Here is a 17,838-nt window from a genome sequence, read left to right as displayed (position 1 = left end):
AGTAGGGTGGCATCATATGCAGTCAAAATGGAATTAAGCAGAGACAGGAAAGAACTTCTATCAGAGAAGAGAAGAATATGTGAACACAATTCTGAAACTGCTCTTCAAAATGTCTTGATATTAGTTGGTATGATCATATTCTCTAAAAGCATTTTAACCAGTACTACAAAGATGGTTTAAATACCAGGAATCGGACTTTACCAAATTAAGTCTTTGGGCAGCTTATTCCAAGTAGTCTACTTAGTGTATGGCACTCCTCTATATGGTTGTATCAGCTTAAGTGCCCCCAAAATACACCTGATTCTTCCTACCTTCCTTACCTCCATCCAATCAATATCATAATCTGAGATTTTGGTTCTGTTATCATGTGTGTGCTTGTATATTCTTTTCCAAAATCATTTCTAACATAAAGAATTTTCATTACAGCCATATTAACAATAATCTACAAGTTTAGTTTCCTCACATCAGTCCTATTTCTTAATTCTATAACAACTGTATTTATAAATTCTTTGTTTTGACCATTTCTAAATCAGCTGGCATACTTTATTTTTTTTTCTGATAAAAGTCTTACAGTTGCTTTGTTTTTCTAGTATTTGAGCTATTTATTTCTGTTGCCCTCTCTCATAAACTAAAGGGCTTGGCAGATTATTATGTAATATTTCTTCCCTTGAAAAACTCCACAGACATTATTTATTTATTCCAGTGTTTGTTACAGTGGAGAGTGGAGAAGTTCACTGCCAGCCTCGTTTTATTTTTTCCCTTGTGAGAATCCTGTTTTACATGAGTCCTGCATTTGTAGGAACTTTCCTTTATCCTGAAAATTGAAGACATACTTGTACAATAAGATATGGCTGCATGTAACTATGAAATGAAAATATATTTTTAGAGATCTATTTCCTTCACTGATTGAGTTTTTTCTGGAGCTAATCTGCTGTTGATCACCTACTTTTAATTTAGAAGTTTCATCTCCATACAGTATTTTAACTCCATACATTCTCTGGGATGGTCCCTTCTTTACAATTTCACTTCCAGTTTCATGGAGGGGTACCCTGAACTCAACCACAGAAAGAACAAAATTGATCCTTTAATGGTCTTCTTACCTAAACCATGTACTGATGGTAACTGGCATTAATCTCTTTATTCATCTTTACCTAGAATATCTAGAACAGAGAGCTGTTTTACTCATGGGTAAATAGGTCTCTCTGACTCCTTTAAGCTCAACCAAGACAAGAGAAAAGGTTAAGTTTACTTTGTTAGATCAATGGCCCATCAGGCAGTAAAGAGAAAGCTACAATGGGAGACAACCATAGCTCTTTGAAAAACTTTCTAACCTCTGGGTATTGGGGCAGGCTGCATTTAGTTTGGGTCATTTTCTCAATGGAAGGAATGCTTTCCTGGAGAGCCATACATCCTATTTTGAATATTGACAGCTTAGTCATATCAGTATTCCTGCCTTGTGGGCTCTACTGCATACCTGGTGCACTTTTAGGAAGGACCAACAAGAATGAGATTGGCCATATACCTAATGGCCCACCATCTGATATTTCTTCAGTTTCCACTGTTACAAGCTGATAGGGATATGGGGCCTTACTGGAAAGCATTCAGAAGGCCTCCCTCCTCCCCTTTTTAATCACATTCAGTTAATCAAGTACTGTTTGGCTTATCACTTGAGATGGAGTCATCCTTGAGGGCTTGATATAGATCCTGATCCTAGTTTCCAACCTTCATTAGGAATTCTGTTCTCATGTTATTTTTGTCATTTCATTGGGAATCTAAATTTAATTACATTAATGGGTTTTGGAGACCCAGTGTATGAATTCAATCACAAGCCTATGGAAAGCTCACCAATGAACAGATTAAAAATAATAAGCTGGTAGGCTCACCATGTAGGAAATGTATCATCATCTTTGAGGTAAAGAAAAACTACTGAAGATAAAAATTAAGAAATCAAGTTTTTAGAAGTTAGCAAATGGAACACCTGGCTCTAAGAATGAAACTTTCTCTTGCAATAAGGTAGAGAAAAAATTACAGTCAATCAGTAACAAGATTTAAAATTTCTACTTGAGCAACTCAGATTTTAGGAGATCAGAAATTCATTAAAGAAAAGAGTATCTTAAAAATAAACTAGGGGCCAGGTTTTGGTTTTACTGTGAAAACGGAAATCCAGGTAGTATGACTTCAGAGCCCATACCCTAACAGGAGAGATAATTAACTCAAATCCAGCAAAGAATGTTAATCCCTTGTTAACTCAAAATTGTGGTGTGGGGACAAGCACCACAGTCATCATTTCTGAGTGACAGAAATGCAGACTCTCAGGCTCCCCACTCCAGAACTACTGAATCAGTATCTGCATTTTTTTAAGATTCCCAGGTATATTAAATTATGAGCAACATTATGTTTGTCCTACTTAGAGTAGAAGAGAAAGCGCAAGCTCTTAAGCTTGTACAAATCTTTATGAAAGATGGACAGTAATGAACCCCTTGGGGAAATAGAGTTTGCATTAGAAAATATAAAAACATTCCAAAAAGTGTCATTGGGATTATCACTGGACTAGCAGAGGTAAGTCAAAAGCCTGGGGAATTTACAGAGCTTAGCAAATGCAAAAGTTTCAGTAAGTGTACATGATGAACTACATGTTGGCCCTTTGTGCATCGCTAAGGGCACAGGCCAGAAAACACCAAGTAGCCACAGCTCAGTTCAGAAACTGGAGGATGAAAGATGATGCAATCTCTCCTGGGAAGGAGGAGTTAGAGGCTTAAGAAAATTCAGACTAGGAAGAAAGAAGGTGGAAGTAAGAAGTCATAGCATGGCAGAAGCAGCACAGAGATTTTAAAAAACGAAGAGAACAAAAGGAGGGGTGGGTTTAGCAATTGAGTAGGAGACAGGAAACAGTACAAAAACAAGAACTCTTCCCTGAGGAATTATTCTGAAAATGAATTGAAAACCCTGCTTTAAAAAAAAAAAAAAAAAATCCTTCACAGATGTTATGATTTCACACATTTAAAACATAATTCAAATATTGTCTTTCACCTACTTTACAAACACTTCAACTGTTCCCATTATCGGTGCTCAGTTAACATCTTCATGAGGCATTTCTTGACTATCTCATTTAAAACTGAAATTCCCTTCCCCAATACCACCATGCCAGCATTCCCTATCTCCCTGGCCTGCTTCATTTTCCTAGGAGTCATTTGTCACTTTCAAAATACTCTCAAATATATGAAGATTTGATTTATTGTCTTTCTGTCTTTATACAAGAATTAAATTCCACAATAGGAGGGGTTTTTTTCTGGTTTTGCTTACTACTGTTTTTCCCAGGGCTTAATGCCTACATACTGGTAACCAAGTAAGTATTTGCCTAGTAAAAATTCAAGAATGGAATGCCAAAAACACAAGTGTCAAGGAAAAGTGGAATGGAAAATTACAAAAGTTTTAAATACTAAATATAGACTTTAGATTGTAAACTTCATAATGGGGCACCTGGTTGGTTCAGTTGAAAATGCACAGGACTCTTGATCTTGAGGTCATGAGTTCAAGCCCCATAGAGTATAGAGATTACTAAAAAAAAAAATAAAACTTTAAAAAAAAAGCTCCATGAAAATAGGTACTTTTACTTCTTTGCTAAATATAAGAATGGATAAAGTATAGTGTTTAATATAATATACTTTGTTTTACTGATTCTAAGATACATTTTTTCCCTATTTCTACAACTCTAAAATCAGAATATGCTTTATAGTCAATGCTGTTTTAGAATCCAAGTCAGCCTAGTAATGATCACAATGTAGTTGTCATTTTATATCCATGCACATTCAAAGAGACAGCATGAAAACTGGCCAAAAGGTATACTGGTGACTCAATACGTTCCAAGAGACTAGCACTCTTTGAATTTGTGGGAAGCAAACGGTAAGGGAAGGGTATAGAGCAATTAATATAATTTAACAATACTCTGAAGCAGAAGTCAAAAGCTGGCTGGTTAAAAGAACCATAAAACCAGCTTAAGCTTTTAAAAGCCCAGTGCCAATAGCTTTTAGCTCATTTATCAACTATTTTAGGAAATGCTACCTCATCAACACGTTTGATGCCACTGAAGACAAAATGGTAGAGAAAAAGAGAGTGACTGAGTGGAAAAAACATATCTAGAGTCAGATTCTGAATGTGAAGAAGTTTAGATATATCTTAGCCAATTAAGTCTGCTTCTAATTTTCCTATGTCTATGTACGCACCAGAGTGAGCAATCATAAATCTATTTTAATTCAGCCTAAAAAATTTATTTCAAAAATACAAAATAAATATTCTAGGTGAGAGAAAACACTGCATGACTTTTCTGTTACTATGCTGATCTTCTTCCTAAAGATGGACAATACTCCTAGTTGACCTAAAGCCTCTCTTATTAAACGCATCGCAGGAATAAATTGAAAATGTCTAAAAACTTCACCCCTAGAGGGAGCTCAAACTACATCTTCCTTTATTCCACCCCAGAGAATGATGATGGGATTACAAGGACATACTAGTTAGACAGAGTACTAGATACTGCTTCCCAAGTATATGGTAAAAAGATCAAATGATCAGGGCGCCTGAGTGGCTCAGTGGGTTAAAGACTCTGCCTTCGGCTCAGGTCATGATCACAGGGTCCTGGGACGGAGTCCCACATTGGGTCTCTGCTCGGCAGGTAGCCAGCTTCCCCCCAACCCCCGCCTGCCTCTCTGCCTACTTGTGATCTCTGTCTGTCCAAAAAAAAATAAAAACAAAAATAAAAATAAAAAAATCACATATCATATGTTCTTGCATCTACAGGTCTTTGTTTTGTTTGTTTTTGTTTTTTTGCATCTACAGGTCTTTGGATCTTTGTCATGCTCTTCCGGATTTACTTTCTCCTCTCAAATAGCATGTGTTTTTAAAAAAAAAAAAAATGCTTCCGATCTTGGGAAGGCTATTGAGAAAACCAATAAATATATGAGAAAATCAGGATACATCCAAAGGGAAAAGGGACATGGGACAAGCAGCCTGCTTTTAGGCTAGGCAAGAAGAGTCCTTTATTCTTAGGGCTGAGTTCTACATGGGGCTTTGAAACCAAAGCCTATAGCAATAAAATGTGTGAGTATATGTGCAAGATGTGCTTAGGAATCTACAAGGGTGGTAGCAGCAAGCTCTGGTCTAGGAAATGTGGAATTGGAATGTTAATTTGAACTGCTTTTAGAAATAGAGCTAAAAGTTAATTTTAAGAACCTTCTTTTTCTGCTAGTAAAATATATAGGATCCTAACCATTGCCATCTTAGTAAATATAAAAACTTAAAAGCAATAAATAATCAATATACCATTTTTAGGGGAAGAATAAGGCATATGTTAAATGTACACAAAATGCGATGGACTAAGTTGTTTTACCTGGAATGATCCAAGAATATCCTTTAAGGGCTCTTCATAAAACTCATCTCTTCCAAAGAACAGCAGCAACTCAAAGAAGCTCCTAGAAAGAACAAGTGAATAATAACTTCCGTTGTTTCTTTAGGGTTTGGTTTTTTTTGTTGTTGTTGTTTGTTTGTTTGTTTGGCCCCAATTTAAAATATTCTCAAGAGATAAAAACTATGTAATATCAGATATTTAGTTTTAAAATAGCCAGATTTGAATCATTAAACTGATCATTTAAGATTCATGTTAAGTTTTTAGTAAACTTTTAAATGTCCTCAAAGAAAATACAAAGAAATATACTGAAGTTCTAGAACTATAAAATGAACAATTACATTACTCACGCCTACCAGTGTTCACAATGCAAAAAAAAAAAGCAATGTTGTATCAGGTGGCAAAAATGTTGCTACACATGTCAAGATGATTTAAAATGGGTCCAGCTTCACCCTGGTACAATGGGCCCCTTAGAAAATTCAAAATATAATTTTCTTCAGATGGATATAAAGGATGGAAAATTAACATGAAAGTATAAGAAAATTAGAAAGTCACTATGAAACTTTCATGCAACATTTATATTATAGTAGTATCACCAATTAGGTATCTAATAAACAACACATGGGTTCTCAAATTCTGGGCTTACCTTGATTATCCCACTGATAACAGACTGCCCAAAAATCTGTGGTTTCTCCTTTTTAAATAATTGTTTTTGGAAAACACTGTTACTAAATACTTTGTGTTTTTAATAATTTATACTTCATATAAGAAGATATATGACTTATTTCCTAACCACGAACATGAAAAACTATGGAAATTATTTAGTATTACTTAGCAGTCCTAAAGTAGAACAAGTGACAAATAACTCAGAATCTTTAGATTTTAATTACCTACAAGATCTTCAACTAGGAATACCCAGTTGTATTTTTTTACTCACTTTTTGCCTTTAATCCAAACTAATCTCTAAGAATGAAGTTTTTAGAATGCAAACATACTATGAGACTCTATAGTTTTTAAAAATTATGTAAGAGCCCCAAGTATGACACAATAATTAGAAAGACTTCTAAATATAACATAATAACCATGCCCCATATTTTATAAAACTTTACTTAAAATTTTTAAGTGTCAACAGACCAAAAACTACAAAAGAAGTCAAAGCAAAATGATACAGTGAGAATCTCTGTTAAAAAGCTTGAACAAGTAATGGGATCTACACTGGGCATGGAGCCCAATGCAGGGCTTGAACTCATGACTCGGAGAAAAAGACCTGAGCTAAAATCAACAGTCGCTAAGATCAAGAGTTGGACACAACCCAATGAGCCACCCAGACACCCCTGAAGTATTAATTTTTTAAAAAGCTAACCACCTGGTAAAATACTAAGAGAGGACTACCTCACACACACACAAAAAAAACCACAAGTGAATTTTTTTTTCAAATATGAAAAAATGTGCGACTTTACTCAAGTAAGTGATGAAATACCTTTTCTATCATATTTACAAAAATGAAAATGTTGATATATTTTACAATGGTTCTGATGTAGAGAAACAGGCTCTGATATCTTGTTGGAGGGATGGTAAGAGGTACTACCTCTCTTAAAGGGCAACACAGTAGTAGTCATCAGAAAATTTACAATACGCACATAATCATTTAACTTAGCAATTCCACTTACAAAAGCAAATCGGCCAAATATACACAAATCAGCTCAAAGATATTGAGGGACATGCATCCACAAATGATTTGTAATAGCAAAAGAATAGAAACATGCTAATTGTCTACCACAGGGGACTGGGAAAATAAATTACAATACACCCAGACAATGAAATATAATGCAAATGTTAATGGGAATATTAGAGAGAATACACTTAAATCTATATGAATAGAAAATGGGAAAATTCTAAGATATACTGTTAAGAAAAAATGCAGAAATATATTAATTACATTATCATTTGTGTGATAGGATGGAGAGGATAGAGGGCACAAGAATATCAATGCAGATTGTCAAACTATCTAGACGGATATGCAATAAACTGGTAAAACCATTGAGTCCACATGAGTAAAACAGAACTTGGGAGCCAAGAATGTAAAGAATTATTTGTCATTTTTAACCCTTCTGCAATTATTTATTTTACTATCAATGAATATGAAAAAAGCCCCATCAATGTACCTCTGGAATCTTCTCTATCCCTATTAAGCCATTAATTCACATCTACATCATCTTTAAACTTGAACAGACTCCTCCTATCTCCAGTCTTGCTATTCCACACTTACTTAAAAGTACATGTTTAATACAGCTGCCATTGTTATCATCCTAAAACACAGAATGATTTGACTACTTAACAGACTTCACAAACTGCTGTTTGGACTGTGTCATCTAAAGTGAAGACCTTCAGCTGACACACTTATTTGTATGGATAAAATATTTTAATTAGTTGCTAATATTTAAAAACTTTGCTACTTCAGATTAAATCTAGGTTTCTCTGGGCTCCTAAAAAACAGGAACCCCTATACCACAGGGTTTGCATCTCTCTATGATAAAATAAGCTGAGCAATTACTGCCTTTACACAGAACATGAACCTCCTTTCCAACCCACCAGTCTCCATCCAACTCTCCCACATACTAGCTGCTTATTTTTTTACTATCATTCCCTTCCCATTCCATTTAGGTATTTGAGATTGTTAATCTACAACAGGAAATACAAATTCCTTGTCATGATATAAGAACTTTTATGTCTGCCTCAAAACTATACTTACACACATAGATTTTATCAGATATTTCGTGCTCTCCAATCACAGCAAGCTTCTTCCCATTTCCTTAACTTCTATGCTTTTAAGGTCTTTGGATCTGTTGCTTCCTCCAGACCAATTTACACAATTTTACCTAAGAATCTGGTCTAAAATGCCCTTCCTTCTCTCCAAATACATAGCTAATTCTGCACTATCATAGTACTGTACTTCACATACATATTATAACCTGTTGAAACAGAGGCGTTAAATTTGCACTAAGTAGAAGGGAAAGGGATTGTATCATTATGTTGAGTAGAAGAGTATTGACTGGTAGGGCAATTAGTCATATTAAAAGAGGGAGAGAGATAATAAAGGCTTTTAGCAGAAATAAAATGTGCTATGAAATACATTTAGATCTCAGTATGCAGACGCAATGTGACCTTGTACAGAATCCAAAAAAATATGCAGAATTATATGTCTGAATTATGTGAACATGAAAGAGAAGCCAACATTACAAAAGAGAGATCTGTGCATGCCCCACTATCAGCTACCTCAGTAACAAGGTCCAACTCCATGATAACGATATTAAAATGTTAAAATTACATGCAAAGTAAGAGTAAATAAAAACAAATCTAGCTAGCTCTGCCTTAGGGCTTCAGGGAAGTAAACAAGTATTTATGTGGTAGTGAAATCACTAGGGGAAAAAAATCTAGATTATACATAGAAGTAGAAACTTCAAGTTTTAAATATGTTGTATTTCCCATTGACTGGAATAAAGGATCAACTAAATGTTTAGAGATCAAGTTACCTAACCCTCATGGAAGAACTGTATGGTGGAGGAGGAGTCCAGAACAGAACAGAGGAGGACCCGAAAATATACGTGGCAATCTAGAGGAGGGCTAGCAGACGACTGTCCACCAACAGGCTAAATCTGACCCAGTGACAGCCTACTGAATAATGCATGATAAGAATAGTTAGCCATATTTAAATTGTTAAGAAGAAGAGGAGGAGGAAGAGGAAGAAGGGGAAGGGAAAGAAGAAAAGAAAAATCTGGAGTAACATTTTGTGACAACTAAAATTTATACGAAATTCAAATATCCTATCAATAAATAAGGTATTATAAGAAAACAACCATACCCATCCATTTACATATTGGCTGTGGCTGCTTGCATACTACAATGACAGAACTGAGTAGTAGTAATAGAAACCTTATGAGCTAAGTCTGAAATATTTACTGTCTGGTCCTTTACTCGCCCATGGTCTACAGCCACAGTGTTTGGGTTTCAATCTCAGTTCCACCGCTTTCTTGATATTTAACCCTGGGCAAGTCACCTAATGGCTCAGTGCCTCAATTTATTTGTTTATAACACAGAAACAATAATAATAACTACCTTTTGGAAAGCACTTAGAACAATCTCTGGTACTGCTACTGATGCTCGCTAATAATACAATACTGTTAATTTTTATTATTAAGACTGCCATCAAAGTTCTTCCTTCAATAATCTAAGAGGAGGGACACCTGGGTGGCTCATCAGGTCATGATCCCAGTGTCCTGGGATAGAGCCCTGTACCGGGCTCCCTGCTCAGCAGGAAGACTGCTTCTCCCTCTCCAGCTTTCCTGAGCTTGTGTTCCCTCTCTCGCTATTTCTCTCTGTCAAAAATAAATAAAATCTTTTTTAAAAATAATAATAATCTAAGAGCAAACATAAGATCTTCATAGATACGTTCCTTGGTATGTACTGTCAATTTTGTTGAAACATTAATTTTTTCTTCACTTAGATTATGCAGATTTTCAAGATATCTGGCTAAATATCATTGAAGGGTTTCTAAAAATTTATCATTGTATGTCTATATCCGTTTTTAATTTTGAATATGTTTAATATAATGTTTAATGTTTGTATAATATATTTAATATAATACTTAATATTACCAGTCTATATACTAATCAATTTATAATTAACCTTAGTCCAAGTTATGAGTTAACTAAAGTTCATTTACGTAAATTAAAATTATTACTCAAAGTAGAATCACTTAAATGAAATGATTTCTATAAAAACATAAATTATACTGAGACAAATACATGATAAATTGCATGCCTCCGAATTTAAAAAATGATACCATATATAATCATACTTACTTGACTTGCATCAATCAGTATACTGTTATGAGTTATGCAAGTTTAAATAACTCGAGTACTGGTACAGTCCCTATTTATGAAACAAACTACATTCTGCCATCAGGATGCTTGGAAGTCAGACTATATTTTCTCATCTATTACAAACAGTAATAAGAAGATACCAGGTTTCCTGAAAATAAGATATATATAGTAGATAATCTGAGAGTTATAACGAGAGTTACTCTTTTTTTGGGTCCGAAGCACGTACATAATTTTCATCCTGCAATACACAAATGTGGATTTATGTGTTTATCTACCACAGGAAAATTCCACTTAAGTATGATGCTTAACTTTCCAAATGCAAGAAATCCACTTACTAATATAGAATACAATGTAGAAAGACAAAGAAATAGAAAACAAAAGCAAGAACTGGAGATACATGGAAATGGAACGTATATGTCTAATTATATACTTGCACACACAAAAAGAGAGAAATGGGATAAAGACAAAAACAAGATAAGACTTTTTCAAACTGATGAAAAATACCAACCCTCAGATCTAGAAAGCTGAGGAAATCCCATAAGGATTAATAAAAATAAGTCTATACCTAGCTAATCACAGTAAACTATAAACCATCAAATACAAAAAAAAAAAAAAGTATATATAAACAACCACAGAAAAATAGAAACTGCTTTCATATAGGAAATTAAATTAGCAAGAAGGATCAGGATGAAGATTAGTAAATATACAGGTTACAAATTTTGACACCATGAAGAAATAATCTCATCTGGGCTTTAAAATACAGCAAAAATATGACATACACAGCACTTAAGCTAGAAAGAGAAGTTTTAGCATTACTGTTCAGTGTCCTTGGACTGGAGGAAGGTAAAGAACACATAAAGTATATACTTGAATAAGTTAAGCACTGAATTCTCCTTAATTTAAAAATTTACATACAATAAAAGTACTTGCAAGTTTTTGTGGAGGTAGGCGAGTTTACTATCTAGAAAGCTGAGTATCTAGAAAAACCATGAAACAGCAAGAGCAATGAAAAGGAGCTAGCCAATATGAAAACATTTTGTAAAGCCTCCATAACTGAACCACCACTGTACTGCCACGTGAACAAATAGCCTAATGAAACGAAAAATCCAAAAATAGACAAATTGCATGTGAAAAGCACATACAGGACAAAAGCAGCATCTCAAATTAGTAGGGAAAAAGTTGATTTCTTCGAATTGGATAGTCAAATGTTATAAGACAAAACTGATTCTCTCTTGCTTCCAAATTAAGAAAAAATTCAAAGTGCATCAAAACTTAAATATAAAAAATTAAACATTACAATATCAGGAAAAAAATCCCATACAGACTGATTATAGACAAATCATTTTCCTTTAAATTATTCTTAACTATGATTCAAGATGCAAGAGCAATAGAGAATATTGACAAATTTTAATTACATTTTTTAATGTCTAAGAATACAAACAACATAAGCAAAATCATGAAAAAATAATGGTTTGTAAGGATATGCAAACAGATGTTCAACTTCACTCACAATAAGAAAAATCCAAATTAAGGGGCACGTGGGTGGCTCAGTCAGTTAAGCATCCGACTGCTGGTTTCCACTCGGTTCATGATCTCAGGTTGTGAGACTGAGCCCCATGTCGGGCTCTGTTCAGTGTGGAGTCTGCTTGTCCCTCTCCCTCTATCCCTCACTCTGCTCTTGCTCTCTTGCTCTCTCAAATAAATGAAAAATCTTGAAAGGAAGGAAGGAAGGAAGGAAAAGAAAAAAACACATGTTATAAAATACAAATTAAAACTACACTGAAGGATGTCTCGGTGATGTGTCCCAGGTTAAGCTGGTTGAGCATCCAACTTTGGATTTGGGCTCAGGTCCTGATCTCAGGGTCATAAGATTGAGCCCTGCATTGGGCTCTGCACTCAGCATGTAGTTTGCTAAGTAGTCTCTCTTTCCCTCTGCCCCTCCTGCTGTGCTCTTTCTAAAATAAATAAATCTTTTTAAAAAATATACTAAAATGCCATTTCTCCTTTGTTACATTAACAAAAATTTCACACAATATTGATAACATAATATTGGTGAGGTCGAATGTAAACAAGGATTAATTTTGTGGGTGCAAATGCAAAATGGTATGAGCTGTTATAGAAAGAACTTTGGACTACTTAGGAAATTTACCTCACTTTTTATTCTTTGACACAGATTCTAGGAATCCACCCCAAAAATCTACCAGCAAAAACAAACAAACAAACAAAATACATGCAAAAGGATATTAATCATAGCACTATTTGTAACAGGAAAATAATGGAAACAATCCAAATATATATTAGAAGATCTGATTGAATAAACTGGTACATCTACCCAACAGAATACTAAGAGGTATATACTTGAATTAAATCTTTTTTTTTTTAAAGGTTTTTATTTATTTGACACAGAGATAGGGAGTACAACTAGGCAAAGCAGCAGGCAGAGGGAGAGGGAGAAGCAGGCTCCCTGCTGAACAGGGAGCCCGATATGGGGCTCAATCCCAGGACCCTGGGATCATGACCTGAGTGGAAAGCAGCAGCTTAACCAACTGAATCACCCAGGCGCCCCTTGAACTAAATCTTTATCTCCAAAGAGTAATCTCTTTAAGTTAAAAAAAAAAGGGGGGGGGGTAAAGTGTGTAAAGAGTAAACAAAGTATACATTAAAAGTGCATAGGAGTATGGTTATGTATCTGTTAGTGAATCTTTTTTTTCTATCCAACCAACTTCTGTCTTTTTAATAGATTTAGACCATTTACATGTAATATGATTTTTGATGTGCTTGGATTAAAACCTCTTCTCTTCATAATTGTTTTCTATTTGTTCTGTCTGGTTCACTATTGCAGTGACCTCTTCCATCTATTTTTGGATTGAGTGCATTTGTAATTCCATTTTATCTCCACTTAGGCTTAATATATCCATGCTATATTCAATGTTTTTCATGATTACCCCAGAATTTACAATATGTATCTTTAACAAATCCCGGCATGCCTTCAAATATTATGCTGCTTTAGGTATTATATAATCATCTTTGTGCTACTCTTGTCATTCATTTTCATTTTGAATATGCTATAAACCAACAGTGCTTCACTACAGTTTTTGTTTTAAGTCTCAGCATTTAGAAAATGGCATTTAGAAACTGGCTGCCAGTTTCTGTTAAGTTGGACTGAGACACAGTTACATGCATTCTTTTATGTACTGTCTATGGCTGCCTTGGTGCTGTAAGAGCAGAGTTGAGTAGTTACCACACCCTACAGTCTGCAGATCTTAAAAAAAAAAAAAACCCAGCCCCGGGGCCCCTGGGTGGCTCAGCAGATTGGGGCCTCTGCCTTCTGCTCAGGTCATGGCCTGGGGTTCCTGGGATGGAGCACCACGTCAGGCTCTCTGCTTAGTGGGGAGCCTGCTTCCCTCTCTCTCTGCCTACTTGTGATCTGTCAGGTAAATAAATAAAATCTTTAAAAAAAAAAAAAAGGCCCTTTAAAACAGTATTTCTGCTTTAGATGGTTACGTTTTACAGTCATTAAAAGTAAGAAAGTTCATTTTTATATTTATCTTCAGTTTTTATCATTACCAGCTCTCTTCATTTTTGGGGGTAGATTTTTCTGTCTGGCATCATATCAGTACTCTTATCTTTTGATAGTTCAGGTCTCCTGAGAATGAGTAGTTTCAGCTTCTGCTTCCCTGAAAACATATTTAATTTTCTTTCTTGATTGGAGAGTTATTTTTTCTTTCAGCACTTAAAAGATGTCACTTCATTGTGTTCTGACTGGCATAGTATCTGCGATGTCTGCTGTATTTCTTTAGTCTTCTAAATCAAGTAATGCCTTACTCTGGTGGCCTTCAAAATTTCCTCTCTGATTTTCAGAGTTTGAATTCAACTCTATACATTTACTAAAAATTATCAAATTATACACCTAACAAACCATGAATAATATGAAATTTTATCTCAATAAAGTTGTAAATTAAGAAAAAAAGATCAGATACCTAGAAATGGGAAGGAGTGGGAATGTACAGAGAAAACAAGACTGATGATATGCTGATAAATGTTGAAACTGGTGATGGGCAGGACAGTTCATTATAATATTCCTTCTACTTGTTAACAGATTTGACAATGGTCATAATTAAAAAAATTTTAAAACCACATATTGACAAAGGTATAGGGAAAAAGGTACTCTTAAACTGCTGGCAGCAAAAGAGACAGTTGATGAAACCAAAAGACAACCTACAGAACAGGAGAAAATATCTGCAAATGTCTTATCAGATAAAGAGCTAGTATCTAAGATCTATAAAGAACTTATCGAACTCTGCACCCTTTCTCTAACTTCTTTCAGTTAGCAAAATGCCTTCAAGGTCCATCCATGTTGTCACAAATAACGTGATACCTTCTTTTTTTGTGGTATATATACGAGATACATACATTTTATGTAAGATATATATATATATATATATATATATATATCACATATTCTTTACCCATTTATCCATCTATGGCTGCTGAGGTTCTTTCCATGTCTCAGCTATTGTAAGTAATACTATAACGAACTTGGGTAACAATATCTTTGCAAGATACTGGTTTTACTTTCTTTGGATAAATACCCAGAAGAATTGCTAAATCATATAGTAGTTCTACTCTCAGTTCTCCGAGGTACAATACACCTTTTTTCATAGTGGCTGCAACAATTTACATTTCCACCAACAGGGCACAAGAGTTCCATTTTCTCACATCCCTACCAACACTTATTATTTCTTGTATTTTTGATACTAGCCATTCTAACAAGTGTGAGGTGGTGACTCACTGTGATATGATTTGCATTTCTCTGATGATTAGTGATGAGCATCTTTTCATATACCTGCTAGCCAAATGTATTATCTTCTTTGGGAAAATGTCTATTCAGATTCTCTGCCCAGTTTTTAATTAGACTTTTTTTTTTTTTTTACTATTGAGTTATATGAGTTCTTCATATCTTTGGGGTATTAACCACCTCATCAGATACATGATTTGCAAATATTTTCTCCCATCTAATAGGCTGCTTTTCACTTTGTTGGTGGTTTCCTTTGTTGTGCATAAGCTTTTTAGTTTGATGTAAGCCCCCTTGTTTACTGTGCTTTTGATGCTTTTGCTTTTGGTGTCAAATCCGAAACGATCACTGCCAAGCCTAATGTCAAGGACCTTAGCACCTACATTTTCTACTGGGAGTTTTATGCTCTAAGTCTTAGGTCAAGTCTTCAACGCATCTTGAGTTGATTTTTTGTGTATAGTGTTAAGACAGGGGTCTAGTTCCATTCCTTTGCATGTGGCTATCCAGTTTTCGCAGCACCATTTATTAAAGAGCCAGTCCATTTAATCTTGGCTCCTTTGATGTAAATTAACTGACCACATATGCATGAATTTATTTGGGGGCTCTCTATTCTGTTATGTTAATCTATGTATTTGGTTTTATACCAAGACCATACTGTTGTTGTTTTTAAAATACCATACTGTTTTGATTACTACAGCTTTGTAATATAGTTTGAATTCAGGTCACATGATGCCTCCAGTTTTTTTCTTCCTTCTCAAGATTACCTTGGCTATTTGGAATCTTCTGTGGTTAGAATCAAATCTTGGGAATTATCTATTCTATTTCTGTGAAAAATGCCATTGGATTTTTGATAGAGATTGCACTAAATCTGTAAATTGCTTTGGGTGGTAATGGACATTTTAACAACATTAATTCTTCCAATCCATGAGCATGGAATATCTTTCCATTTATTTGTGTCTTCTTCAATTTCTTTCATTAGTGCCATGTAGTTTTCAGTATACAGGTCTTTCATTTCCTTGGTGAACAAACTTCTAGATATTTTATTCTTTTTGATACAGCTGTAAATAGGACTTTTTAAAATTTCTCTGGCAGTGCATTATTAGCACTGTAACAATGTAACATTTTCATACACTGATTTTGGGTCTTGCAAATTTATTGACTTTTTTTTTTTTTTTTTTTTACTGGTTCTAACAGGTTTCTTTATAGTTTCCTATGCAAAATATCATATCATCTGCCAATACAGACAGTTTTACTTCTTCTCTGATTTGGAAAACTTTTTTTTTTTTTTTTGCATGATTTCTCTGGCAAGGACTTCCATTACTATATGAATAGAAGTGGCAAGAATGGGCATCCTTAGAGGGAAGACTTTCAGCTTTTCACCACCAAGTGTAAGTTAGCTGTGGGCCTGTGATAAATGTCGCATTTATGATGCTGATGAATGCTCCCTCTCTACCCACTTTGTTAAGAGTTATTATCATAAATGGATATTCAACTTTCTTAAATCATTTCCTGCATCTCTTGAGAGAATCATAATGATTTTTATTCTTTATTTTGTTAATGCAGTGTATCACATTGATTTGTGAATGCCTGAACCATTTTTCCATCCCCTGAAAAACCCCACTTAATCACAGTGCATGATCCTTTTAATGGGCTGTTGTATTCAGTTTACTGATATTTTGTTTACTATTTTTCTAACTATGCTCCTCAGGGACACCGACCTGTAATTTTTCTTTTATTGTGGTGTCCCTGTCTGGTTTTGGTATCCAAGTAATCCTGGCCTTCTAAAATGAGTTTGGAAGTATTCCCACCTCTTCAATTTTTTCAAAGAGTTTGAAAAGGATTGATATTAATTCTTCTTTGAATATTGGCTGGAATTCATAGGTGAAGTCATCTGGTCCTGGACTTTTGTTTGTTGGGAGGTTTCTGACTACTGAGTCAATCTCCTTTCTAGTAATTAGCCTGTTTAGGTTTCTATTTCTTCATGATGCAGTCTTGGTAGATTGTGTGCTTCTAGGAATTTACGTTTCTTTTAGGTTGTCAAATTTGATGGTGTATAACTGTACATAGTTGTCTCTTATCTTTTGTATTTCTGTGGTATCAGCTGTACTATCTTCTATTTCTGATTTTGTGTCTTCCTTTTCTATTGATGAATCTAGATAAAGGTTTCTCAATTTTACTTTTCTTTCCAAAGAACCAGCTCTTAGTTTTATCTTTTCTTTTGGTTAGTCGTTCATTTCCATTCTGATCTTTATTTATTTCCTTCTATTAACTTTTGGCTTCATTTGTTCTTTTTTTCCTAGTTCCTTGGAATGTAAAGTTAGGTTATTTATTTGAGCTCTTTCCTGCTTCTTAAGTAGGCATTTACCCTCCTGAACTTTCCTTTTAGTACTGCTTTTGCTGCATCCTATAAGTTTTGGTATGTTGTATATATATCTATTTTCATTTGTCTCAAGGTTGTTTTGGTTTCTCTTTGACTTCTTTTTTGACCCATTTGTTCAATAGAATGCTGTTTAATCTTCACATATTGGTAGTTCTTCTAGTTTTCTTGTTGTAATTGATTTATTTTTATGCCTCTATGGTCAGAAAAGATGCTTAATATTATTTCAATCTTCTTAAACGTATTAAGACCTTTTTGTGGCCTAATAAATGATCTATCCTGTGCACATGAGAAGAATGTATATTGTTTCTTTTGGATAGAATATTCTATGTGTGTCTGTTTAGTCCATCAGGTCTAATGTGTTAAGGCCAATGTTTCCTTAATT

At 34.5% G+C, this 17,838-nt stretch overlaps 1 protein-coding gene across 1 annotated transcript in view; it reads right to left on the bottom strand.

Moving 5' to 3' along the window:
* ZNF654 (zinc finger protein 654) overlaps positions 1-17,838 on the bottom strand; it is an 81,999-nt gene that overhangs the window by 30,202 nt on the left and 33,959 nt on the right. Inside the window, exon 3 of the mRNA XM_044251168.1 lies at positions 5,384-5,465. Coding sequence (XP_044107103.1) covers positions 5,384-5,465 — 82 coding nt within the window. The remainder of the gene's footprint in view (positions 1-5,383; positions 5,466-17,838) is intronic.

Source organism: Neovison vison, chromosome 6 (assembly GCF_020171115.1).
Source record: "Neovison vison isolate M4711 chromosome 6, ASM_NN_V1, whole genome shotgun sequence".
NCBI lineage: Eukaryota > Metazoa > Chordata > Mammalia > Carnivora > Mustelidae > Neogale > Neogale vison.
Note: the sequence above shows the minus strand (reverse complement) of the source record. Positions and strands in the feature narration are given on the sequence as shown.